This window comes from Bubalus bubalis, chromosome 4 (assembly GCF_019923935.1).
Source record: "Bubalus bubalis isolate 160015118507 breed Murrah chromosome 4, NDDB_SH_1, whole genome shotgun sequence".
NCBI lineage: Eukaryota > Metazoa > Chordata > Mammalia > Artiodactyla > Bovidae > Bubalus > Bubalus bubalis.
The window spans coordinates 144,381,983-144,408,397 of NC_059160.1; the positions used below are offsets into that span (position 1 = coordinate 144,381,983).

A 26,415-nucleotide genomic window follows, 5' to 3' on the forward strand; every position below is an offset into this window, starting at 1 on the left:
TCAGTTTTTCAAAGACAGTAAAGATTTCAACCCATTAAAAAAATGATTTTATGATGAAGTAGCTCCCAATTCTTTGCCTCACTAGTTCTTCACAGGAAGTTTAGCGATATTGGTTATACGTCATTCAGTGGACCACTTTCCCTCAACCGCTCTAAGTAGTTTATGTCCAAATTCTGCAAGACTGCTGCTGCTGCTGCTAAGTCGCTTCAGTAGTGTTCGACTCTGTGCGACCCCATAGACGGCAGCCCACCAGGCTCCCCCGTCCCTGGGATTCTCCAGACAAGAACACTGGAGTGGGTTGCCATTTCCTTCTCCAATGCATGAAAGTGAAAAGTGAAAGTGAATTCGCTCAGTCATGTCCGACTCTTAGCGACCCCATGGACTGCGGCCCACCAGGCTCCTCCGTCCATGGGATTTTCCAGGCAAGAGTACTGGAGTGGGGTCCCCGATATTTTCTAGTAGAAGTCTATATGGTTTTGGGACCCTTTCTACAGGTCCCAAAGCTGGTTTAAGTGCCTATTTATGCCTTCAAAACAACTGACACTTCTCCATCTCCCCCCAGTCTACAAAGCTTATTGAAGACAGACTTCTGTGCCGAATCCCAACCTTGTTTCTCACACCTGACACGGTGAATTCTCAGCAGATATATGTTGAGCGCACGCATGAATGAAGGGCCAGACCCGCTTAACATCTAGTTCTTATCCAGGCTTGTGAGTCTGGGGTCTCCTTTCATGGGTCGACGTTTCCACAAGATGATGACACATGACGCGCGTTTGCGCGTGAAAGGACCTTACAAACGCGAGCAATCGGATACAAAGCACTGAAGAGGCGCCACTCAAAAGCAACTCCAAATCTTCATTTATCAGGCTGGGGCTAGCGAGAATCTGGGCAGTGTTCGAACGAGAATAAAATCATCCTTTGTGATTCCTGCTGCTGCTGCTGCTAAGTCGCTTCAGTCGTGTCCGACTCTGTGCGACCCCATAGGCGGCAGCCCACCAGGCTCCCCTGTCCCTGGGATTCTCCAGGCAAGAATATTGGAGTGGGTTGCCATTTCCTTCTCCAATGCATGAAAGTGAAAAGTGAAAGTGAAGTCGCTCAGTCGTGACCGACTCCCAGAGACCCCATGGACTGCAGTCTACCAGGCTCCTCCGTCCATGGGATTCCTACCCTTTTATAGATGCCTTCTAGTCCAGGCGCCATAAGCAGTTAATTCACAGAGTCCTCCGGATGTGAGAAGTAGTTACTTTGGTACTACCACCGACGCCCTCGCCTGCCGGTATTTTCCGCTTCCGCTCTACTACAGGAAGTGACGAAAGCTGGGTGGGCTGTAGGGGCAGCGTTTTCTCTTTCTCTCCACGAGGTAGACGAGACTGGTCGGCCTACATAGCTTGTGCTGAGTGATGCCGGGGAAACTTCTTAGTGACGCGGATTTGGAGTCAGACGCAGCCGTGGCAAAAGTGGAGATGCCGCGAAAACAAAATGAGAAGGTACCACTGAGGGCCGAGGGACTTGGGACCAGGCAGGACGAGGACCCGGGCGCTAAGAGTAGGAGCCTGGGCCGGGAAACAAGGCACGCGGCGCGGACCCTGCCCGGCCGGAGACCCGCGTGGGTTTCGGGAATGGTCGGTGCTCTTCACGGGCGGTGTGCGCGTTGCCGAGAAGTCCGGGCAGATGGGAACTAATGAGCCGGCCGGTGTCCCACGTGGTCTCAGAGTCTGGACGTCCGACACCTGGTCACCGTTAGGCCCCACATTTTGCCCCAGACACGGACCTCCCGGCGTGAGAGTGCGCGGAGGGAATTGTAAGTCAAAAGAGGGACCAGCGTTTCCTCCTGAAGTGGCGCAGCCAGAAACCCATCTGCACACGTGGGTGGCGTCCGTCGTGACATTTTTTACCCTACTGGTGGAAATACAGTTTTCCGGAAAGCGGCCCTTAGACGAAGAAGTAGTTCAGTTCCTCTTAATGTTTGTTGGCCAGATTTCCCGTGGAAATGTAGACGTGTTGTGCTGACTGCGCACCGTATTTTTTTTTTTTTTATATAGGTTAGCAGTGTGCGGTAGTCTTAAGTTACCTCGATAGCTGTCTGCTTCCTTCCTATTACTTCCTTAGAAAGCGATTTAACTTGTGACTGATTGTCTGTTCCGAGGTAAGGTCAGAGAAAACAAAGATTGTCCTTAGGAACTTGTGTTGTTCATGACTTAGAATTTCTTTCCTGCTGTTTCAGGGTCTTTTTAACGGGAGAGTTTATCCAGCAGCAATATTTTGGTGTTGTAGGAAACGGAGGTAGCAGAGACTTGTCCCCAAGGGGAGGAAGTAGTCCTGGTTTCCTTACCTTGCATCGGCCAGCCTATTCAGTTGTGGGATGTTGAAGTTAGAAAGGACACGACCAGCAAACTCCACTGCATTCCAAAGCAGTCCACAGGGACTGAAAATCCGCTCTCGTTGGTGGAACAAAGGGATGGTAGAATTGAAGCCGTAAGATGGAGTGGACCAGATTGTTTTTCAGATGTCTGAAGGATAGGTCATATGAGAGAGATTACCGTTCATCCATGATTTCAGAGCAGAGGCCAAGCCTGAAGTTTTTTGGAGGCAGATTTCAGCTCAATGAAATAGTCCCCATATTTCTTGCCTTGGCCTGAGGCTCTGCCACGGAGGTTTTAACAGAAGGTAAAACACATTTTCACTAAGTTTTCAGAAATATGAAAAGTTGGAGATGGTCAGACATTTCAGCTCGGAGCTGTAATCTAGTTTGGTTTTGGGGTTTCCCTTGTTCCATTTTCTTGTGACTTTGTGCCCTCTGTTTTTCCCTTTAAGTTAGGTATATCTTTTTTACGCATGAGGTGATAGATTGGGTTTTTACAACTTTTTGGTTCATAAAATGTCTGTATGTAAATTTCTTTGCATTTGTGAGAAAAGCAAGGCAGAGATTATGAATCCCTTTTTTTACTTGTAGAGGGCTTCAAGCAGAGAAAGAAATCTGTTTAATATTATCTATCTGTGGACATACATACTTGTATTAACTTAATCAAGTTAAATTAAGTTAAATTGTTCTTGATCATTTCCTGTAGTTTGTGGTTTAGAACATGTTGGAGAATCCTGTGAGCCATTCCAAGTCCCTTGTAAAAATTGGACTGTACAGCTTGTACAATTGAATAGTTACCAAGAAGCATTCTCTTCCAAGCTAGTGAAGTTATTGGTATATTATTCTCTCCATGTTAGCCAAGAAACAGTATTAAAAAGCATACTGTTTGATTTTTGCCTTAGTGCAAGGTAGAAGTACACATGTTGAAAAATGCCTCCAAATTGTATTTTTCATAATTATGTGATCTTGAAATAATGCATAATTGATATATTATGCAACTGTATCAGTGCTTTGCTCAGCATTTGCATTGTCTTTATTTATTTTTTAGAAAGGTAAAAAAGAGAAGCCAAAATCTAGTAAGACTGAAGAGGCAGCAGAAGAAAAAGAAGAAATGATTTCTTCCAAAGCTAAAAAGGTTACAAAGAAAGTAGAGACTTCTGAGGTTGACGTGAATTCTCCAAAATCTAAAAAGGCAAAAAAGAAAGAGGAGCCATCTCAAGATGACATTATTTCTCCTAAAACCAAAAGTTCGAAAAAATCAAAGGAACCCTGTGAAAAGACAGTTGTTTCTCCTAAAACCAAAAAAGCTATAAAAAATGAAGAGCCTTCTGAGGAAGAATTGGGTGCACCTAAGCCCAAAAAGATGAAGAAAGAAAAAGAAATAAATGGAGAAATTCAAGAGAAAAGCCCCAACCTCAAGAATGGATTCCCTGACTCTGGACCTGACTCCAACTCCAAGGAAGCTGCCAGTGAAGAAAACAGTGAGTTAGAGCAGGTAAAGTTGCATTTTAATATGTACAGTGTATCTTTTGATGTTGATTCAGGTAAATAAGTATATAATTGTTACACATATTATTTAATAACGGGAGGAAATTGGATGTGTCAGCACTTCATAGCGCCTCTCTTGAGGTGCAGGGTGAGTATTTTAAAAACTGCAGTGTCAGAATACTTCCTGTGCAACTAGGCAAGGTTTAAGTTTAGAGAATGTCTTCTCTCCACACTTGATCTGCTTATTTTCAAGTCAGAAATCAACAGGAGGTATACAGTTATGCATATGTACTCCAGCATCCCTCTGAGGGTTTCACCTAGTAAATCATGATTAAGTGGAACTACTGAAAAGGTGCTTGCTTGATTGCACAAGTTTTTTTGTTTAGGTCATTAACTAACTTGAGTTGAATACAATGTTTAAATGTCCTTTTGGAAGCTAATCCTGTTATCTTTCAGAAGCTCAATCATCAAAGAAAAATGCTAAATCTAGTAAATTTCTCTTTGCCGTAGGGTTGTAATCAAGATTTAAAAATTTTTCCTGATTATAAAAAACATATACAGCTATTTTTTGTCAGATTATGATTTTATCAATATTGTATCTTGCCTTTTCCTAGCTTACCTATATTTTTATTTTTTAAATAATTTTATTTATTTATGACTGTACTGAGTCTTTGTTGCTCCATGGACTACTCTTGGATGGCGTACCTGGGCTTCTCATTGTGGTGGCTTCTCTTGTCGGGGAGCACAGGCTTTAAGACTTGGGGGTTTCAGTAGATATGGCACTTGGGCTCAGGAGTTGCAGCTCCCAGGCTCTAGAGCACAGGTTCAGTAGTTGTGGTGCACATGGGTTTAGTTGCTCCGTGGCATGTGGGATCTTTCCTGACTGGGGATTGAATTTATGTCTCCTGCATTGGCAAGTGGATTGTTTACCACTAAGCCACCAGGGAAGCCCATTGCCTATATTTTTATATAGGCATTTTCCTTACTTTTAAATATTAAATATTTTTAGTGGTTATGTAATCCATCATATAGATGTTTAGAAATTCACTGAATTATTCAATTATCGGACATGCAGATTTTTCACTATCACATAGTGCCAGTGTAATCATTTGTCGTAAATGCTTAGCCCTTATTTTCTGTGGATATGTTTATGAAAGATGTTGCTATGGGAAGTGGTTAATAACCTGTTCACCAGTGTGTTGTTGATTTGGAATAACTGGAAAAGTTCTTAGTTGAGGCTGAAACTGCTTTCACTAGCCATATGTGGTATATCTGTGCTATATATATTTGCCACAAAATTTCTTTTGTTAGGGTTTTATAGATTACTGTCATCTTTATCCTTTTCAGATCTTGATATACTTACCAGAGTGTTTTTGTCTTTTTGGTTGATTTAGAAGAAATATTTTAGAATAATTTCTGAGAAGGCTTTCTGTATTTAACCTGTAGGGATAAAGTTACTGATTTCTTTCTGTGGCCCCCTTTATTTGATAGGAAATGACTGTGGAGCAAAAAGAAGGCGCTTTCTCTAATTTTCCCATATCTGAAGAAACTATTAAACTTCTTAAAGGTAATATTCTTGGCAATATTGTATAATGTTAGAACACGTTATTTGGAAGCACTCTACTGGTTTTGTTGAGATAAACTGGGACATGTTCTTATTGGAGGATGATATATGCAGTCTTATATATATAATGAAGTAGGTCTATATATTTGGTAAAGGACTAAACTAGTGATGGCCTTTACTGCCTCTTAAACGAATGATTAAAATTTATTCAATATATTATATTCAAAAAAAATAAAAAATACATTATATATATTCAGAGGTATAATGACTGATAGTACTGGTGCAATTAAATAGTTGATGCCATGTTGGTATTTTCTTTTTTACCCTCTTGCACTTCTTGAGGCATCCCTAGATTAATGATACTAGCCTGACTCAGAACTCAGGTTAGTATTGTGCCTATGAACCAAGTAGAAAGTCACAGATACTCAACTTAGGTGTTTTCTGAATCAGGTATGGTGCAGTCAAGACAGCAAAACGCCTGATTTTGGGGCTTATATTGGCCTGTGGGTGAGATTTCGTGACAAGAGGCTTCATCTCTTAAGATAATAAATATTTACTGTACTCTAGTGCTTTAAAGTTTATTGATATTTTTGGTCAAAAGATTCTTCATTGCCAGAATATATTTGAACCTAACTTTGTAGATGTTGACCAGAATGTAGAATTCTAGAATTCTGCAGGATCAGAAGCCTGGCTATGCTTTCATCCTCCAGTATGGCCGAGGCTTTAAGAACTGCACAGTCAGGTAACATGGCTCATTTGTTCACAGCCCGTGGGGTGACCTTCCTGTTTCCTATACAAGCAAAGACTTTTCACCATGTCTATAGTGGGAAGGATTTGATTGCACAGGCGCGGACAGGAACTGGAAAGACATTCTCCTTTGCTATCCCTTTGGTTGAGAAACTTCTTGGAGAACTGCAAGACCGGAAGAGAGGGCGTGCCCCTCAGGTAAGTATCTTTAACACAGCCTTTAGAGTTTACAGGTTCTAAGTCCGCACAAAAAGACATTGCTTGGACATCACTTATATATCCCTTTGTTTCGTTTTGAGTTCTTAAGGCCTTTTTCTTAAGATCTTTTTTACTAGAGATCTTTATCTGAAGATATAAATCAGGATAATTCTTTTAAGACTGTTGACTGCAAACCTTATGTATTTAAATATAGTAATTTGTTCCATGGTAATGATCACCTCTATTATTAATGCTTATATATTTCTTTAAGACTTTTAGATGTCCCTGGGGCTCAAGGGTTTTGTCAAGTGTCTGCATTTTTGCCTAAAATGGGGAAAACATTTTTAATAGATAATAGAGATGTCTGAATAGGAAGGAGTATTCGATGTGAAGAGGCCAAGCCCTCTGATGAGGATGGTGCTTATTGAGCTCATTTCTAAAGAACTTGGCATTCAAACCTTGACCTCCTTGAAATGCCTGTGTTGTCACCTTGGCTTTGGGTTGTTGTACCTGACTTTTTGGCCTCACTTCGTTCATGGGCTTTCCAGTATCCATGCCCCCTCCTCATTAATTCGTTTACTGTTGTTTGTCTGCAATTTCAGCAGCTGTAACAATAAATTATTCTAGCACCTGGAATAGTGCCTGGTATATAATGGATGTTCAGTAAATACCTGTTGAATGGATGTATTAGGTTGTTCTTAAATCACATTTGTTTTCATGCTGTTACCCAATTTGAGGGTCTGTTGTGGTCATGTGTTGTGTTTCCTGTTATGATTCAAAGCCCTTCACCATATTGGTCTGCTCTTACTCTTCTGATTTCCATTCTACTTCCATTTCACTGTAGTGTGGAGATTTCAGACTATAGATTTTGTATCCTGGCTACCTGAATTTAAATCTAGGCTTTACCTTTTGGTTTGGTAGAAATCTGTTGTGTGTTATTTTAGGTATTATTATAGGTATTTTGAAAGTAATTGTTAGGATGAATTGAACCTCCTGGTGCATTGGAAATTTGTTAAAAAAATATTGCATAATACTTTGGATTCATTATTAGTTTTTCTTTTTAGGTACTGGTTCTTGCACCCACAAGGGAATTGGCAAGTCAAGTAAGCAGAGACTTCAGTGACATCACAAAAAAGCTGGCAGTGGCTTGTTTTTATGGTGGAACTCCCTATGGAGGACAAAGTAAGTTAATCCACAAGTGAGGAAAGGAAAATGCCATCTACTTTTAAGATGACCTGATGGAATTTCTTCTGACTTTGACATCTGTCTTTTCCTACCTGATTTAGTCATTTATGGTCATTTTCTTTTGTCTTTTTTTTTCTTCTTTTATTTTTTGGTCATGTTGTGTGGCTTGCAGAATGTCAGTTCCCCAACCAGGGATTGACCCTGGGCCATGGCAGTGAAAGTGCTTAATCCTAACCACTAGACCACCAGGGAACTCTCTCCTTTGCCATTATTGTTTAAAGATGGTCAGGCACACAGTCCTGCATGATGATGTGTCAAATCTGTATGTGGATCTTAGGACTTTTGTTATTATTTATCTATGTTTACCTAAAGACTGCCTTACTGAGCCTAAGAGGACAGAATCCAGGAACTAGAAAGTCAGAATTCAAGGTTATTCTTTTCAATCTGTCAAGGACCTTGGGTCCTTGCCTCTTTTTACTGTAGGCAGCCTTTCCTTTTTCTGGTGCCAAGGGCCATATGTATCCCCTCCTATAATATTCCATTATTTCCCAGTTTAAGACCTAGAAACTTTGTTTTGTAGGTCAGATACATAATTCAGGAAGGGACTTAAGCATTTTGGAAGTCTTTGTATTGGACAGATGAATGAGTAAAGATATGGTCATACATACAATGGAATACTACTCAGCCATAAAAAGAATGAAATAATGTCAGTTGCAGCAAGATGGATCTAGAGATTATCACACTAAATAACTCAGGCAGAGAAAGACAAATATATGGTATCACTTATATATGGAATCTGAAAAAATGAAACAAGTGAACGTGTTTACAAAACAGACTCTCAGAAAACACATGCATGTTTGTGAATTCCCTGGTGGTCCAATGGCTGGGACTCAGTGCTTTCACTGCCAGGGCCCCAGTTTGGTTCCTGATCAGGAAACTAAGATCCTGCAAGCCATACAGCCCAATCCACCCCTAGCCTCCATCCCCTGGAACCCAAAAAGGAAGAAAACTTACGTTATCAAAAGGGAAAGGTGGCAGGGGTGGAGGGTGGGAAATAAGTTAGGAGGTTGGGATTAACATCTGCACACTTCTAGATATAAAACATAATCAACAAGGTGCTCCAGTATAGTACAGGAAACTTGATACTCTGTGATAACCTGTATACGGAAAGAATCTGAAAAAGAATAGATATATGTATATGTGTAACTGAATCACATTGCTATCTATCTGATACTAAAACAACATTGTAAATCACCTGTTGTTCAGTTGCTAAGTTGTGTCTGACTCTCTCTGACCTTATGGACTATACCCCGCCAGTCTCCTCTGTTCATGGGGTTTTCCAGGCAAGAATACTGGAGCAGGTTGCCATTTCCTTCTCTAGGTGATCTTCCCAACACAGAGATGGAATCCATTGACAGGTGGATCTCCTGCGTTGGCAGGTAGATCCTTTACTGCTGAGCTACCAGAGAAGCCCTTAATATGTATATCAATAAGGAAAAGATTAAAGATGAAACAGAGAGCATTAATATTTCACATTATAAGAAAGTGGATTGTAATATATAAAATAAAATTCAGTTTCATTCACAGAGATGTAAATTAAAATTATAATGAATATTTTACCTGTTTAGAGTATCAAAGGATAAAAGATAGTTTGAAAATTCCTTGAATAAGAAAACAGGCATATTTGACTACTAGAGAATTAAACCACCTCTTTAAATTGAAATACATAAACTCTTTTACTCAATAATTCTACTTACTAAAAAAAAAAAAATCTGCTTATAGGAATTTACCCTACCAATATGATACCCATGTAGCCAAAGAACTATTTAAGGTCCCTGACAGCAACTTAAGGTCCCTCAGTTAAGATGAGTTGACTTAAGAGTTCACGACTTCACAGTGGTACAAAAGTGATACATATTCAGTAGCAACTATACTTTGAATTTCTATTTTTTCCTGGGCTAGTGAAATGCAATATGATACTCTCTCAGGATGCTGGGCAGTGGCAGCATACTCCAATATAAAATAAAAATTTACAAATAATACAAAAAATGACAAAAGAAGTCTTAGTATTGGCACACAAGGCTTGTGATTATCTCTTTTCGGCTTTGGTGGAACTTACATAGGTTTTGGCATCAGAACGGCCTGGGTTTGCCTCTAACCTCTGCTCACAGAGTACCTGAGTGATTTTTCAGTTTAAGTCGCTTGATTTTTCTGCACTTTAGTTTATTCACGTAGGATTGCTAAACTCACCCTGCAGTGTTGTGAGGATGAAATTGGTTAAGTATGTCAAGTACCTAGCAGTAGATTCCTCAACTACAGTAACAACTCGATAGAAAGTTACATCCAGATAACTAATCAGAACCTGCTGTATATAGCACAGGGAACACTTTGCTGTACACCTGAAACTCACACAACATTGTAAATCAACTATACAGCAATAGAAATTAATTTTCAAAAACAGGATGGAAACAAAGTTGTATCATTACCATCTCACCCCAGTTACATTGAACCCCACTTTTCTGACCATCTCTGCACTTTCTTATAATGCTTGCCCATCTATCCTGTCATTCTCCCTATACCTGCTTGCCTGTGTTGCTGTTCAGTTGCTCAGTCGTATCTGACTCTTGGCGACCCATGGACTGCAGCACGCCAGGCTTTGCTATCCTTCACCATCTCCCGGAGCTTGCTCAAACTCATGTCCATCGAGTCCGTGATGCCATCCAGCCATCTTATCCTCTGTTGTCCCCTCCCCCTGCCTTCAGTCTTTCCCAGCATCAGGGAATTTTTGAGTGAGTTGGCTTTTCGTGACAGGTGGCCAAAGTATTGGAGCTTCAGGATCAGTCCTTCCAATGAATATTCAGGATTAATTTCATATAGGATTGACTCATTTGATCTCCTTGCAGTCTAAGGGACTCTCAAGAGTCTTCTCCAACACCACAGTTCAAAAGCATCAATTCTTTGGTGCTCAGCCTTCTTTATGGTCCAGCTCTCACATCCATACATAACTACTGGAAAAGCCATAGCTTTGACTAGTCAGACCTTTGTCAGCAAAGTAATATCTCTGTTTTTTAATATTCTAGGTTTGTTATAGCTTTTCTTCCAAGGAGCAAGCTTCTTTTAATTTCATGGCTGCAGTCACCATCTGCAGTGATTTTAGAGCCCAAGAAAAAGTGTTACTGTTTCCATGGTTTCTTCATCTATTTGCCATGAAATGATGGGACCGGATGCTGTGATGTTAGTTTTTTCAATGTTGAGTTTTAAGCCAGCTTCTTCACTTTCCTCTGTCACCTTCATCAAGAGTTCCTTTTTGCTTTCTGCCTTAAGTGTGGTGTCATCTGCATCAGATCAGATCAGATCAGTCACATAGTCGTGTCCGACTCTTTGCGACCCCATGAATCGCAGCACTCCAGGCCTCCCTGTCCATCATCAACTCCTGGAGTTCACTCAGACTCACATCCATCGAGTCAGTGATGCCATCCAGCCATGTCATCCTCTGTCGTCCCCTTCTCCTCTTGCCCCCAATCCCTCCCAGCATCAGAGTCTTTTCCAACGAGTCAACTCTTCGCATGAGGTGGCCAAAGTACTGGAGTTTCAGCTTTAGCATCATTCCTTCCAAAAAAATCCCAGGGCTGATCTTCAGAATGGACTGGTTGGATCTCCTTGCAGTCCAAGGGACTCTCAAGAGTCTTCTCCAGCACCACAGTTCAAAAGCATCAATTCTTTGGCGCTCAGCCTTCTTCACAGTCCAACTCTCACATCCATACGTGACCACAGGAAAAACCATAGCCTTGACTAGACGGACCTTTGTTGGCAAAGTAATGACTCTGCTTTTGAACATGCTATCTAGGTTGGTCATAACTTTCCTTCCAAGGAGTAAGCGTCTTTTAATTTCATGGCTGCAGTCACCATCTGCAGTGATTTTGGAGCCCAGAAAAATAAAGTCTGACACTGTTTCCACTGTTTCCCCATCTATTTCCCATGAAGTGGTGGGACTGGATGCCATGATCTTCGTTTTCTGAATGTCGAGCTTTAAGCCAACTTTTTCACTCTCCATCTGCATATCTGAGGTTATTGATATTTCTCCTGGCATTCTTGCCTATAGGAAGTTACTATTTTTAAGATACTTGTTTTCACTTTGTGAAATATTGACTCCCTCCACCAATAAAGGAAATAATCTCTTTCCTGGTGCTACCATCCCTCATTGGTGCATTTTTTTTTTGTTATGTCATGTAGTACACTGGACTGCCACTCTATTTTTTTTCTATCCCACTAACACTGTGTGGGATGTGGGATCTTAAGTTCCCCCACCAAGGACTGAATCCGTGCCCCCTAGATTGGAAGTGTGGAGTTTTAACCACTGGACTGCAAAGGAAGTCTTTGGACTCTCATTTCTTACATATTTCCGCAGTAGGTAAAGGAGTGCTTCGAGTGTCTGTATCTAAAGTATTTGGCATAGTACCTTGTATTAATACTTGTAGTTAATAAATATTTTAGAATAAAAAATATATCAAATTGGTGTTCCAGATTAATAAAAGGACTTAAAAATCCAGCATATCTCATCATTGATGTTCTTTACAGTTGAACGCATGAAGAATGGGATCGATATCCTGGTTGGGACACCAGGTCGTATCAAAGACCACCTGCAGAATGGCAAGCTAGATCTCACCAAACTTAAGCATGTTGTCCTGGATGAAGTTGACCAGATGTTGGATATGGGCTTTGCTGATCAAGTGGAAGAGATTTTATGTGTAGCATACAAGAAAGGTAAATTGCACATTCAAAAACTGGCATAAGGGATCGGAGGAAGGGTAGTGATTAAGTAGTCTTCTGAAAGTTAAATGGAACCTTAGGAAGTTGGCAGGAAATTTCCATGATTTGCACATAATTACAATAGGGAAAATTTGGGAAAATAAGAGAAGCCAGCTTGGTATACTTTGTTTCTGGTTTATTCCTGATTTGTGCTATTGTGTGTATGTTAACTGTAATCATACTGTACATGTAAAACTCCATGAACTATTTGTGCCATGATAATCTGTCTATATATTTTAATTTTTACATACTATAAATCTGCTGACAGACATTTTTATGTAGACAGCTTACTTCAAACAACAATATTCAAAATTAGTTCTTAAGGATAGATTTCCACAAAGGAGATCTGATTTGAGAGGTATAAATACTTATGTTCCTCAATATACACTGTCTGGTTGCTCTCAGAAGGGTTCTGTCAGTTATGCTACCATTGGAAATATAGGAAAATGCAGTGGTCTTCTAAGAGCAAACTTAAAAAAATTGAGGTTGGGGAGTTACTTTTAGTGTCTGACCTCAAAAAATGAATAAATTCTAACCTCCAAATGTTGAGGAAATGCTTGGGAGAATAGATGAGTACAGAATCGATTGTGTTGATTACAGGTTATTTAGTGACTTAAATTCATTGGTTATTGGACCTTTTTAATTGGTGTTATCCACTTAGTAGGTCTGATTAGAAAGGACAGATTTCCCTCATGGTTCATAAGGGCCGATGGTTAGAAAGCAAAATAACTTTAAAGTTCTCTGGGTATTTCAAGAATCCTTTACTTAAATTATTAAGGCAATATTTCTTTGCCGACTGGGAACCTTGATGTCTTTAATTTTTATGTCCTCAATGCCTGGCTTGGTGTAAGAAGTGTTTCTTGTAGAATGTTGGATGGACCCTGGAAAAATTGGGTGAAGTGGAATTCTGTCTGTGTAGGCTATTTTGAATTATTCATACTTTTTTTTCCCCCCTCAAAGATTCAGAAGACAATCCCCAAACATTGCTTTTTTCTGCAACTTGCCCCTATTGGGTGTTTAATGTTGCTAAGAAATACATGAAATCTACATATGAACAAGTGGACCTGATTGGTAAAAAGACACAGAAAACAGCGATAACTGTAGAGGTAAATGATTCATTCAGTTGTTGGCATTAGTTACAAATAATATATAATGCTTTTCCCTGTCTGATCGTATTTAGAGTGCAGATACGAACTCCTTTTCCCGATAATTACTAAATCTATGTGAAAAGCCAAGTAAAGTTACGTTTCTAATCGAGTGGTAAATGGTATCTGTGTTTTTTCTAAATTTCATTATCTGGTAGCCTGATTGAAGAATCTTTTGGAACTTAAATCTATTGGTAAGTGGAGTGACATTACACGTCAAGTTTATACATTAGAGGGCAACAGAATCGTAGTGTTGCTCTTAAAGCTGTGTTTTCCTTAGGGTCCAGTACCTAGTGGACTTTATTGCATCCAAGCAACAGACCTGTACAGAAACTGACTACTGATTGCATGTTTAAGTGGATGAAAGAACAGAACACACAGAGGCTTTCCTGCTGCCTGTTATTTGGTTTCTTGTGGGAATTTAGGAACAGCATTTCTTTTCTTACATTTTCCATGTTAGGTCAAAAAATGGATAAAGAAGCCGGGTACTCTTTGGTGAAAGAGGAAAGGCTATCTGCTTTAGTTGTTCAGTTTTTTTCCCTCTAAACAGTGGTGGTGGAAGTTTTCTCTAGTCAGGCTTAAACAATTGCTTTTAGTATCATTAGACTTGGGCAGATGATTTAGATTCTAGTGAGGCTTTACTGAATAATCTTTTTTCCCCTCTTTCCTAAGCATCTGGCTATCAAGTGCCACTGGACTCAGAGGGCAGCAGTTATTGGAGACGTGATCCGAGTGTACAGTGGTTTTCAAGGGCGCACCATCATATTTTGTGAAACAAAGAAAGAAGCCCAGGAGTTGTCACAGAATGTGGCTATAAGACAGGTTGGTCTTACCCTCTCTTCCCATAAGGAGACAGCATCTTTCAATTAATAGAGTGTACATCTTAGAGTTCATCTGATTTGCCCATCTTATCTCACAGATGAAGAAAGTGTGGCTCAAACCCAAGGTTACAAATATTTGATCACTCATATTTGGTGTAGTTGAATAGTAAAGGACAGGGAAGCCTGGCATGCTACAGTTCATGGTTTTGCAAAGAGTCAGACACGACTTAGTGACTGAAATAGTTGACAACAAATAGTTGAATACAGTTGATTGAATGACCACCATTGAAAATTTGAGACTTGTCCATGGAAGGCATATTTTCCCCTTTGTATTATTTTTAGCAGAGGTGTCACCAAAATGTGAATGTCTAAAGACATAGGCCAAATTGATGATTTTAAAAGTACCTGCATTATATGATCTGGTATTCTTAAGTGAGCTTGTTTCTTTGGCAGGATGCCCAGTCCTTACACGGAGACATTCCACAGAAGCAAAGGGAAATCACCCTGAAAGGTTTTAGAAATGGTGATTTTGGAGTTTTGGTTGCAACCAATGTTGCTGCACGTGGGCTAGACATCCCCGAGGTTGATCTGGTTGTTCAAAGTTCTCCACCAAAGGTAAGGGATTTACAGTTAGATTCCGCACCCCCCACCCCATTAATAATTCATCTTGGATAAACTTCATTGGCTACGATACTTCTACTGTGCAAAGCTACACTCAACTTTTATTTTGTTGTTTCTTTTGGGTGTTAAATTGAAAGTTGTATTGCTTCTTTTCAGATGATTAGTGATAGCTTTCTTTGGGGTGTTAGGTTGCTAAGGGTGATTTTAAAATAAACCTGTCATATGTCCCCACCTCTCTCAGAACTGACAGTGTGGTGAGTGGGCAGAGGTTGGAAAGATAGTTTCTGGTTAGAGCATTGTCCTGAAAGGTTGCTGGATGGGGGTAGTGCAATTTTGAACTGGACTTTGAAGTTGGTAAGGCATAGATGGGTTGGTGGTAGGGTAGATAAACTTGAGAGCTAGAGAATAGAGAAGCGAGAAAGGCCTGTAGTTAACAACTTCTGGTTAAAACTGCTTGGGTGATGGGAACTTCCCAAAGAGGTCCTTGATGAACAGTTTATATGGTGTGGACACTTACATAAAAGTTAGTCTGAAGGAGCTTGTTCCCATCACTTCAGGCATGAAGACCCCATTACCCCCAAATTTGGCAAATCCCTCAGCATTAATATTCACAGTGATGGAAAAATACATTACTACAAAGTCACCATTTCTTACGCAGGATGTCCCATAAGTGTGTAACAGACATTATTTAAATAAGCCGGTATACCTGCGCTATCTAGTATGAGCACCACAGGCACGTACGTGGCTGTTCAGTACTTGAAATGCAACTAGTCTTAATTGACTTGTATGTGCTGTAAGTATGAAATACACATTGGATTTTTAAAATATTTAAACTTTCTATTCACAGTAGTTTTGAAAGACTTGTGGGAAAAGAATGTATAATATCTCATTGATAACATGTCTTGTAGAAATAGCATACTGAAATGGCAAACTTTTGGATATAGTGGGTTAAATAAAATAATGCTTTTTTAAAAAAGCAATACTTTTTGCAGATTTACCCATAGCGTAGGGACAGACCACTGTTCTAGAGGTTTCAAAGTTTTTTCAGTTCTTAAATTTGGAATGCTTAGGTGCCTCCTCCCTCACACCTTCCCCTCTCGGTCCAAGTCTGTCACCATGACACTCGGCTCTGCGTAGGCTCTCAGGACTATCTTTCTTCATTGTTTGGTATCATTGACATATTTTACTTCCATAGGATGTTGAATCCTACATTCATCGTTCTGGGCGAACAGGTAGAGCTGGGAGAACTGGGGTTTGCATCTGCTTTTACCAGCACAAAGAAGAATACCAGTTAGTCCAAGTGGAACAAAAAGCGGTAAAACTTTTTTCTTAGCCTTCATTCAGCTAATGTTGAATTCCAAAGTCAGTCTTTGTCTCTTTATTCGGTTTTTGTTAACTTTATTTAAGTTTTATTTTTAAGCATGTGGCCATGACTGAAAGCTTGTCGTTAAATATGTGTTTTATATATTGTCATATCATTTAAAGCCTATTTTGAATAACTTTGCATTTGAAAGCAGTGGTTTTGTCTTAATATTTATGATGAGAAGGGGTCTTTTTTTATTGAGATGTTTGACAGTTTTCTGACAGTGATGCACAATGAACACATCAGAAATATTTTAAGTGTAGGTTTAGGGGGTTACTTGAAGTTTGGAGAATTGCTTGAAAACCATGAAAGATGAGACTGTCAAAAGGAGAAATTCTTTAATGGGAAAGAATGCACTTTTCCTTGCAGAAGAATTTTATACCTTCTCCTATGATAGGTGGAGCTTTAATCACCTTCAGTGGATTTCACTTAGTTACCGTCTTGTAAAGAGAAGAGTGGGATTGGGGGTGAGGACTTTCTCCCCTGGGGAGGAGCACCACCTGGCCAGGTGATTGTGGTCAACATCAGTGATGGGCATGTGCCCTTGATATGATGTACTGAGATAGGCATTTACCTCTGGTCATCTTCCCCTAAACCCATAACCCTAGTCTAACCCCTGTGAGAAAAACTGATGTTCTCAAATTGAGGGACAGTCTACAAAATACTGACTAGCACACCTTAAAACTGTCAAGGTCATGAAAAACAGGAAAGACAAATTGTCACGGATCAGAGAAGACTAAGAAGACATTGTTAACTAAATGTAATGTGGTGTTCTTGGTCATATATCAACAGAAGAAAGGATATTAGAAAAACTAGTGAAATTTGACTGAAATCTAGGGTTCAGTTAATAGTGATGTAGCACTGTTGGTTTCTTAGTTCTGACAAATGTACCAAAGTAATAGGTGCAGGTAGACAGGAACTCGGTGTACTATCTTTGCAACTTTTCTGTAAATCTAAAAACCTTTCTAAGATAAAAGTTTGTTTTAAATAATTACCAAATGTGTTTGGTAAGTATTAGAAAATTGGGGGACTACTGGTCTCAGTAGAAATAATTGATGGCCATGTTGTGCATTAAATTATGGTTCATTTCCTTGTAGGGAATTAAATTTAAACGAATAGGTGTTCCTTCTCCAACAGAGATAATAAAAGCTTCTAGCAAAGATGCCATCAGGTATGTTCTCTACCACTGCTGTGGTTTGTTTTATGCTTGCTGTATTTATTACATGTTTTTGTGCATTAATGAAATTTAGATTAAAATGTGTTCTATTTAGTGTTTTAAACAATTTATAACCTGCTTATTAAAAAAATAGACTGTGCTGAAGTAAAATTGTATAAAATAAAAATTCTCATTTCTGCACATCGTGCCCAATCCTGTTCACCAGAGGAAACCATTATTAATAGTTTGGTTGTGTTGGCATTTTAAATAACTGTGTCTTAGATATGGTGTAGGTAAAAGTTATGGAAAATATCTAGGTGGTAAGGATTAGATTAACAGTATCATTGGAGGTGCTACTTGCATAAGGGCAAGAACATTTTTCATTATGTGCAGTTGTCCTACAAATTGAAGAATACTTAATTTTTTTTGGTTGAACTATAGTTGATTTACTGTATTGTATTAGTTTTAGACTCCTAATTTATCCCTTTTATCCCTCCACTCTATTCCCCTTTAGTAACCATAAGTTTGTGAGTCTGTTTCCTTTTTGTAGATAGTTTCATTTGCATTATTTTTTTAGATTCCACATGAGTCATATATGATATTTGTCTTTCTCTGATTTCATTTGTCTCATTTATTATGATAATCTCCATGTTGTTGGAAATAGCAATACTTAATTCTTTTTTATGGCTGAATAGTATTCCCTTATATATATATATACCACATCTTTATCCATTCATTGGTTGATGGACATTTAGGTGGCTTCCATATCTTAGCAATTGTGACTAGTGCTGTTCTGAAATTTTTTCAAATTAGCGGTCTCATTTTCTTTGGATATATACTCAGGAGTGCAATTGTAAGATCACATGGTAATTTATTTTTAGTCTTTTGAGGAACCTCCATACTGTTGCCTATAGTGACTGCACTAATTTACATTCCCAAGAGCTCCCTTTTTTCTACATCCTCTGCAACATTTGTGATCTTTTTGATAATAACCATTCTAACAGCTGTGGGGTGATGGTCATTGTAGTTTTTCTTTCCATTTTTCTGATAATTAGTAATATTGAGTGTTTTTTCATGTGCTGGTTGGCCATGCATATGTCTTTGGAGAAGTGTCTGTTTGGGTCTTCTGCCCATTTTTTTGATTGGCAAGGATACTTAGCTATTTAGCATCCCTGGATGTGCAGTATATTCCTGAGGTTGAGCGAGGTGGCACCAAAAAGGTCCCAGTGATTTTTCAAATGTTTCCAAGTGGTGAGCTACATCCCCTGCTTAAGAACCAGAGTCTGAGCAACATTTTTACAGTGTTTTTCATAGTTACTATTATAAATGTGTGAGAAACTTAATTTAAAAAAGAGTTCATGATCAGAAGAAATGTTAAATATTTGCATACTAGTAGCTCAGGAAAGTTTTGCAAATGAAAACAATTTAATTCAGCATTTTTAAAATTTAGCATGCTTTTCTTTATCCTGCAAACAGGGTTTCCTGTGATGCCAGTTAAGAAAATTTGGGGTTAGATGGCCAGAAAGTTGAAAAGAGACCAAGATGCTAGTGGTACATGAGAAGGCTTCTAGAGCGGCAGCCTTGACAAAAGAAGCTGCTTCATGCAGCCTTGTTCCTCCTTGTCTTGGGTGATCTCTTTCAATTTTGAGATGTGACATTTATTTCTTATCACCAAGATAATAGTCATTTCCTAACAAATGTGTAATCTCATAAGGGTCTGATATAACCTGATTTGAGAGTTCTTTTATTTCAGAATGAGAATAGCTGTAGTATTTTCTAATTCTAAAAGTAACACATACTTAATTGTAAAAGTTTGTTATTTATTGATACATTTTTAATGGCAGTATGGCATGTCATTGTATCTGTTTTATGGTTTACTTAACCAGTCCATATTGGTGCACATTTTAAAATTATTTATACTCTTTCTGTAACAGGGTAATGAACATCTTAATACTTGTCTTATTTATTATTTTCTTGAATAAATTTTTTTTGGTTAGATGGTAAATTAGAATTAGACACAATCAAAGGAGTGGATTTATTGCTACAGAAATGTGATAATTTTATACACTACATCAAAATGATGTTACACATGTGCAAGATTTGGTTTGAAAGACTGATTTATCTCAAGATTGTGCTGTCTTGAAAATGAAATCTGTCCACTTTGACTATCCTTTTTCCTAACAAATCTACTTTCCATCAAACCACAGGCTCTTGGACTCTGTGCCTCCCACTGCGATCGGTCACTTCAAGCAATCAGCCGAGAAGTTGATTGAGGAGAAGGGGGCTGTGGAAGCCCTGGCAGCAGCCCTGGCCCACATTTCTGGTGCCACGTCGGTAGACCAGCGCTCCTTGATCAACTCAGAAGTGGTAGGGGTCCCTGTCAAATTTCTGACACTTTAGTGTCCCATTGAAACTTCCCAGTTGTTTTAACTTTTGCATGAAGGTTGATACATATTAACAAATCCATAGAGATAGAAAGTTAATTGTTGCAGTGTCTTACTGGAGGAGGGCAATGGCAGTGATTGCTGAAGGGAATGTGGGTTTTGGTGGGGTAAAGGGATACTGACATATTCTGGAATTTTAAATACTGGTGATTGTAGATCTTGTGAAAATACTAAACCCCCTTGAATTGTATACTTTAAAATGCCAGCCAGATTTTATGGTATGTGTATCGTATGCCAATTTTTCTTAATCCTAAAAAAAAACCCCAGTCATATAAACAATGTAAGTGCATATGATTTCTTTAGCTAGGATACCTAGAAACGTAAAAAGGTAATGCTTTTTTTTTTTTTTTTTTAAGTTTAAATTTTTGAAATAATTGTAGGTTCTAGTGAAATTGTAAGCGTTAATACAGAGAGATTCCTTGTACACTTGGCCAGTTTCCTGCAGTGGTAACGTTTTACAAAAGTATAATATCATGATCTGGATACCAACGCTAGCACAATGCACCAGTCTTATTCAGAGCTTCTCAGTTTTACTCGTACTAAAATGGCAGGGTGGGAGGGGTATGTTTTTAGAAAGAACTTTCTTATAAATATCTTAGAAACATGAGGACAAGTGTTTATATCACGTATGTTTGTTTTTGAGACTTTAACTTTGTTCCTCTTCCATAGGGCTTTGTGACCATGATCTTGCGGTGCTCAATTGAAATGCCAAACATTAGTTATGCTTGGAAAGAACTTAAAGAGCAGCTGGGTGAGGATATTGATTCCAAAGTGAAGGGAATGGTCTTTCTCAAAGGAAAGCAGGTAAGGCTGAGGCCTCTGTTGTAACCCTTGGTTCAGTAGCTTCATGCTGGTGGTGAAACACTGTGTGGTAGCTTTTCCCTGTTCTGCCAGGATGCTGCATATTTTCATTCTGTAGATAGTCTTCTCTGGGCAGTGTCTTCCATGACCCTCAGTTGCCACTTGGTCACTGACAACTGCCCCATGTGTATCTAGCCTGAACTATCTGCATAAAGTGCCAGACTTGAAGACCCATCTACTTCCCTGACATCCCCACCCAGATGGGGTTTATTAAGTAACTTAATGCAGAAATATTCAAAATTGAATTAAAAATCTAAAATCTTGCCTTTTGAACCTAGTGTTCATTCTTCTGACTCCTGCCCTCAGTTAATGGATAGACTATTACAGCAATTCTCAAGTATTTTGCTCTAATGACCCTTTTACATTCTTAATATATTGTTAGGGACACCAAAATGCTTTTGTTTATGTGGGTTATACCTATTGATATTTATGTATTAGAAATTAAGACTGAAATTCTAATAAAGCGTTAAGAATATGTTCTGTTAGTCGTCAGACAGCAATATCAACTATAATGTAATGTCTTGAAAACCTTCTACCCTTAAGAGGATGAAGAGGACAGAGAACATTGTAGTATTATAAAAATGTGTACTTGGTAGAATGCCTCCAAGATCTCAGGGTTCCAGTGGTACATGGACTATACTTGGAGAACTGCTGACCTTGTAAACCAAATCAGGTTTATCTTCAACTCATTGCTTCTCTGACCATGTTGTTTATCTCCTTAAGCACCTCCACATTATCTGTGGGATAGAGTCCCAACTTTCACATGGGGATTCTTCATTAGCTGGCTCCTGTCCTCATTAGCAGCTTCCTATCTCCTCACCAGCGCCCTCCAGTCCAACAGTGCCAAGTACATCTTGCTTTCTTTCATCCTAGTATATGCACAGTCCACTGTTTACAGAGTGTTTCTTACCCTCCATGGTATTTTTTATGACTCGGCTTAGCCTTAAGTCTTTTTGAAACTTCCCCTGGCCAAATGGCAGAGTTGGGGGTACCTCTATGTATACTTTAGCATTCTTTGGGTTTATTCATGTAACTTTTGCCTTGCTGTGCTTGCATACTGATTGAGAGTCTCAAGAACACTATGGCCGACTCAAGGGCCAAAACTGTTTTCTAGATGTCTCTATACTGCAGTGAGTGCCTGGTATTGAATGGTTAGTTAAAATGTGAATGAAGATTCCCACAGATGGCAAAATCCAACAGTACCTGATACTATCTGTGGTTATAATTGGGTAAATTGTTAGTGAAATGGATGTTCCTCAAAATTTTGCAGTTAAAGACAGCCAAGGGAGAGGAGTGTCTGTGTCACTTACGAGGGGAATTGGATTATTTTGTGGACACTGAGAAACAGGAGGACTTTTTTCTTCTGTTTTTTTTTTTTTTTTCTTCCTTTTTTTTTTGACTGCATCCAGTGGCTTATGGGATCTTAGTTCCTTGGCCAGGGATTGAGGACTTCCTAATTGGAAATGATGGCACTGTTTGTTAACGAAGATACTGTCCTGTATAGTATTTAGTTTTTAAATACTTTTCATTGGAGCTTGAATTACAGAAACTAGAAAACGAACAATATAATTTTTTTTCTGCTTTTAGTTAGGTCATCCTGATTACAGGAAGGCAGTGTATTTTAATGGTTTTAAACCATAGGTTTTGTTTTAGAGCTATGCTTACCAAGTTTTTAAAATTGCTCTTACCTGCTGTGGGACCTTAGACAAGTTAGCCTCATCAAGCCTTTGTTTTCTCAGCTATAAAACGTAGCTGATTGCTCTGTGAGGATTAGCACAGTGTAATAACCAAGAATGATCTCTAGTCAATTCTAGGGAGTCTTGAGTCCTTTCATAAATACCTCTGGCTTTTTGCTGTTGTTCTTTGGGGATGTATTGTGTTGGGCTTGGTCTAAAGTTTATCTAAAATGGTGTTTTTTTTTTTAATCTTTTTGTCTTTTACATATTACCTAGTCTTTTGGAGTATCGATTAATTTGCATTTTATAATTCTTGTCAAAATCTGGATTAACTTGCATTTGTTTTGATTTCTAGGGTGTTTGCTTTGATATCCCTACTGCATCAGTAACAGAAGTACAGGTATTCTTTTCTCTTAGATTTTGAAGTTAATGTGTATCTAAACTGTAAAATGTTTGTTATTTAAAGCACAGAATAATAGGGAAACAACAGCTCTAGTCTCTAAAAGACCATTAAGAAGTAAATTTTACTACTTTTTCTGCTATTCTTTTTATATTGATATTTTTCTTTATTCAGCCTTCCTGTTTTCCTGTTTTTGTTTACAACATTGTGAACAATATCCAGCTTTTTTCTCCATGGATTTTACAGGGTTTATATAGACATTTTAAATTGCTATATCGTTATTCAGTACTGTCAGAAATATGTTGATACATGGTATATTTATATGTTTTACTACCTGACAGCTGTGGATACCCTGTAGTTACTAGATTGGATAAATGATGAGAGTACTTATAGTGATACTTTATTTTTGACCAGTGACCTTTTAAGCACTTAGGTTATCAGTCTGGTTTTTCTTAAGAAAAAGGGTAAAAATATTGTCTTTCTCATGCCTTTTAAAACCAAATTCAGTAGAAATCACAGCAGGTAAAAAATAGTACCTTCTCTCAACAGGAAAAGTGGCATGATTCACGGCGCTGGCAGCTTTCTGTGGCCACGGAGCAACCAGAGCTAGAAGGTCCACGGGAAGGATATCGCAACTTCCGAGGACAGCGGGAAGGCAACCGAGGCTTCAGGGGACAGCGCGAGGGCAACCGAGGTGCCAGGGGACAGCGGGAAAGAAGTAGAAGCTTCAGAGGACAGCGATCAGGAGGTGGCAACAAAAGTAACAGATTTCAAAACAAAGGCCAGAAGCGGAGTTTTAATAAAGCATTTGGACAGTAACCTGAAGTAGAGGATTTATTTGGCAAAAACAGAACTATGTTCAGCAATGTGAAACTGAACATTATTTTTCATACAAAGTTAAAAGCACATTGTATTTCCTTTCTGACCACTTGCCCAGTCCCCATCTCTTTGAGAGAGAAAAGCTTCATCTAAATTATTTCATCTGATTGATGACTGTCATTTATAATTTTATTGCTACTTCCGTCTTGGGTATTCCTTTTGAAAAGGTGTATGGATTCATTACATATTCTAATGTATTGTTTATAGAGTATAAGATAAAGTGAAGCATGTATCTGCTGATATTTTTTAAGTTGACTTTAAGTATAAAGTATAAATCTTTATACTTAGAAATGTCTCTTAATAGTAGGCGTCCCTGGTGGCTCAAATGGTGAAGACTCTGCTGCGATGTAGGATCCCTGGGTCGGGAAGATCCCCTGGAGAAGGAAATGGCAACCCACTCCAGTAATCTTGCCTGGAGAATTCCATGAACAGAGGAGCCTGGCAGGCTACAGTCCATGGGGTTGCAGAGTCAGGCATGACTGAGCAACTATCACTCACACTCATTCTTAATAGTGCCCTTCCTAAATACCATGGGGAATACAACAGTTTCTAGAGAAGCACTTTGAGCACTCAAAGCTTTGTTTTCTAACTGGTATTCCTCAGCCACTTGCCCACCAATTACTCCTATGGTTCTAGCATATTTCTTCTGAGATTTAATAGTGAGCAATGTTTCAAAGCAAGGTTTCACACTTAACCGTGATTAATACAGTTTATCCCTGCATATACTCTAGATTTGGAGGATGGTGATGCATTTGATAGGAGATAGTATTTAGCCATTGTTATGTGCATTTTGATACATTTTTAGCTTCTCAAAAGGTGATTTCATGCTTCAGTGAATTCTTCACAGATTTTAAAAATAATGTATATGTGTAAATACACGTATTTTACTAGAAAGCAAGTATCTTTAAGGAATTCCAGGTGTATAACATGGCCCCATAACTTTCTTCATAAGTAAGGAAGCTAGATAAATGGTGCTTGATGATAATGTACTCCACCTCCTATTGGAAAATTAACATTATTTACCAAGAAGGAACTAGGGGAATAGGGGGCAGAGATTTGCATTGCTTAAGAGTCAAAAATCCACTGAAAATATTTTCTACATGCAAAAAGGAAACATGTATATTGAGAGCAAAGAGAAGAACAAGTGAAGGTGCATGATAAAGCTTTTTTTTAATGATGAAAACATAATGGTTCATTAGTGTGTTTAGAGCTTAATTTCTAACAGGCAAGCTGGGGATTTTAGGTACGACGATCCAGTTTAGTTTCTCAAAGCCTAGCTGCTATAGCCACAGTATAGGATCTCTTCCTATTAGATTGCTACTGCATTGAAAGGTTGCAGCTTCCTAGAGTTCTTTTTAAGAACAAACTATGGTTATTTTTAAGTTGTTGCTTTGAGGGAACCGAAGAACCTAAAATAGCCCCTGGCCAGTATTGCTCCGAGGTCTCAAGTGTTATTTCTCTGGGAAACTTTGTACATGGTACAGGAGTTAAGAGTAACATTGTCTTGCTTTAATTTCTGTACTGGGAATTTCAGGAAATAAACTATGATATGAGGAATTCAAACACATGACCTATCTTACTTTCATTTAATTATTTTGAACAATTGAAATCTTGCTGGACACTGGTTTCTCTGACTGCGTCTTTATAGCCAACTGCTTCTTACTCAAGTCACCTTCAGTAAGGGGCTCAGATTACCAGCTCAACTCCTTGGTTCTTGAGATAGCATTCTTTTTCTGTTAAGATTTCAGTTCTGTTTTTGAATCCTGACTGGATGTCTCTCTGCTCTCACATTCTCTTGGCTTTTGTTCTTTGATCCACTTGTCAGTTTTATCGCTTGACCTCCTCATGGTTTCCCATTCAAACCAGAGGAAGTTAGGTAGTTGATGACCAACAACTCCTGCCTTGTGGATCACATTTTATTAAATTCTTTTGCTGAGATACTGAGCATACTTAAACAACAACCCAAACATTTAAGTTTGGATAGGAATGGGTTGGTTTATCAAGTAGGACAGTGGACTTGTACTTTAGGAGGAAATACTCAAGAGAGTAAGGGAGAAGATGAATGGGAATTTCACTTTACATGGCTTAGGACAACATGACTCTCAATAAATGAAGCTAAAATTTCTCCTGGATCCCAGAATTCAAACCATATTTATAAATGTATAATTCAACTACTGTACGGTTTAAATGGGCTTGTTGGGCTAGCCTGGGAAATAATATCATTTTTACCATTTTCTACAGAGAAAGTATTTTCCAACTTATGTATCAGACAACTCAATGAACTTTTAAAAACCAGTTTTTATGTTGGAACTATCTGTGCAGCATTTCTTTACAGTTATACATATAGTGTTTTTACTGTAAAACTGAATTAATGTATACAAATAGACCCTTATGCCATAATAAAATTACTAGTACTTACTATTTATGTTTTTGGTGACTTTTTTCCCTAAAATTGAAGCTTGGAATTTTTATTTTAAAAATAATAACTGATGGGTATAAATATCCAAACAGAAAAGCAAGTAAGTCACCATATATCCAACATTTTTGTGAACATCTCTTCCAGGAATTCATTTACAAAATTGGAATCATTCCTTCAGTTTTGTGAATTGCTTTTCCCTCTACGGCATGTGCATCTTTTTCTGTGTCTTTTGTTTTTTTAGTTCTCCAACCAGGGATGGAACCCACACCCCCTGCAG

The 26,415-nt window shown here is 38.6% G+C and overlaps 1 protein-coding gene across 2 annotated transcripts; it reads left to right on the forward strand.

The window, feature by feature from the left end:
- The first annotated feature begins 1,291 nt into the window (after positions 1-1,291).
- On the forward strand, positions 1,292-26,138 carry DDX21 (DExD-box helicase 21). Of its 2 annotated transcripts, none has more exons than XM_006060323.3 (15): positions 1,292-1,487; positions 3,411-3,857; positions 5,342-5,417; positions 6,181-6,359; positions 7,424-7,541; positions 12,123-12,308; positions 13,314-13,459; positions 14,171-14,320; positions 14,773-14,934; positions 16,136-16,255; positions 17,401-17,474; positions 19,667-19,826; positions 20,573-20,707; positions 22,796-22,840; positions 23,390-26,138. In XM_006060323.3, exons 1-15 carry the CDS (start codon positions 1,401-1,403, stop codon positions 23,657-23,659), a joined length of 2,355 nt encoding a protein of 784 aa, XP_006060385.1. In that variant the 5' UTR covers positions 1,292-1,400; the 3' UTR covers positions 23,660-26,138. The 2 variants fall into 2 exon arrangements, with proteins under 2 accessions (XP_006060385.1, XP_044798130.1); XM_044942195.1 differs by lacking the exon at positions 1,292-1,487 and adding an exon at positions 2,266-2,667.
- The last annotated feature ends 277 nt before the right edge of the window (positions 26,139-26,415 follow it).

Coding starts and splice junctions, on each gene's coding strand:
- DDX21 (XM_006060323.3), top strand. CDS start 1,401: ATGCCGGGGAAACTTCTTAGTGACGCGGATTTGGAGTCAGACGCAGCC. Junction 12,309..13,313: donor ATGTGTAGCATACAAGAAAG/GTAAATTGCACA, acceptor CCCCCCTCAAAG/ATTCAGAAGACAATCCCCAA. Junction 13,460..14,170: donor AAACAGCGATAACTGTAGAG/GTAAATGATTCA, acceptor CTCTTTCCTAAG/CATCTGGCTATCAAGTGCCA.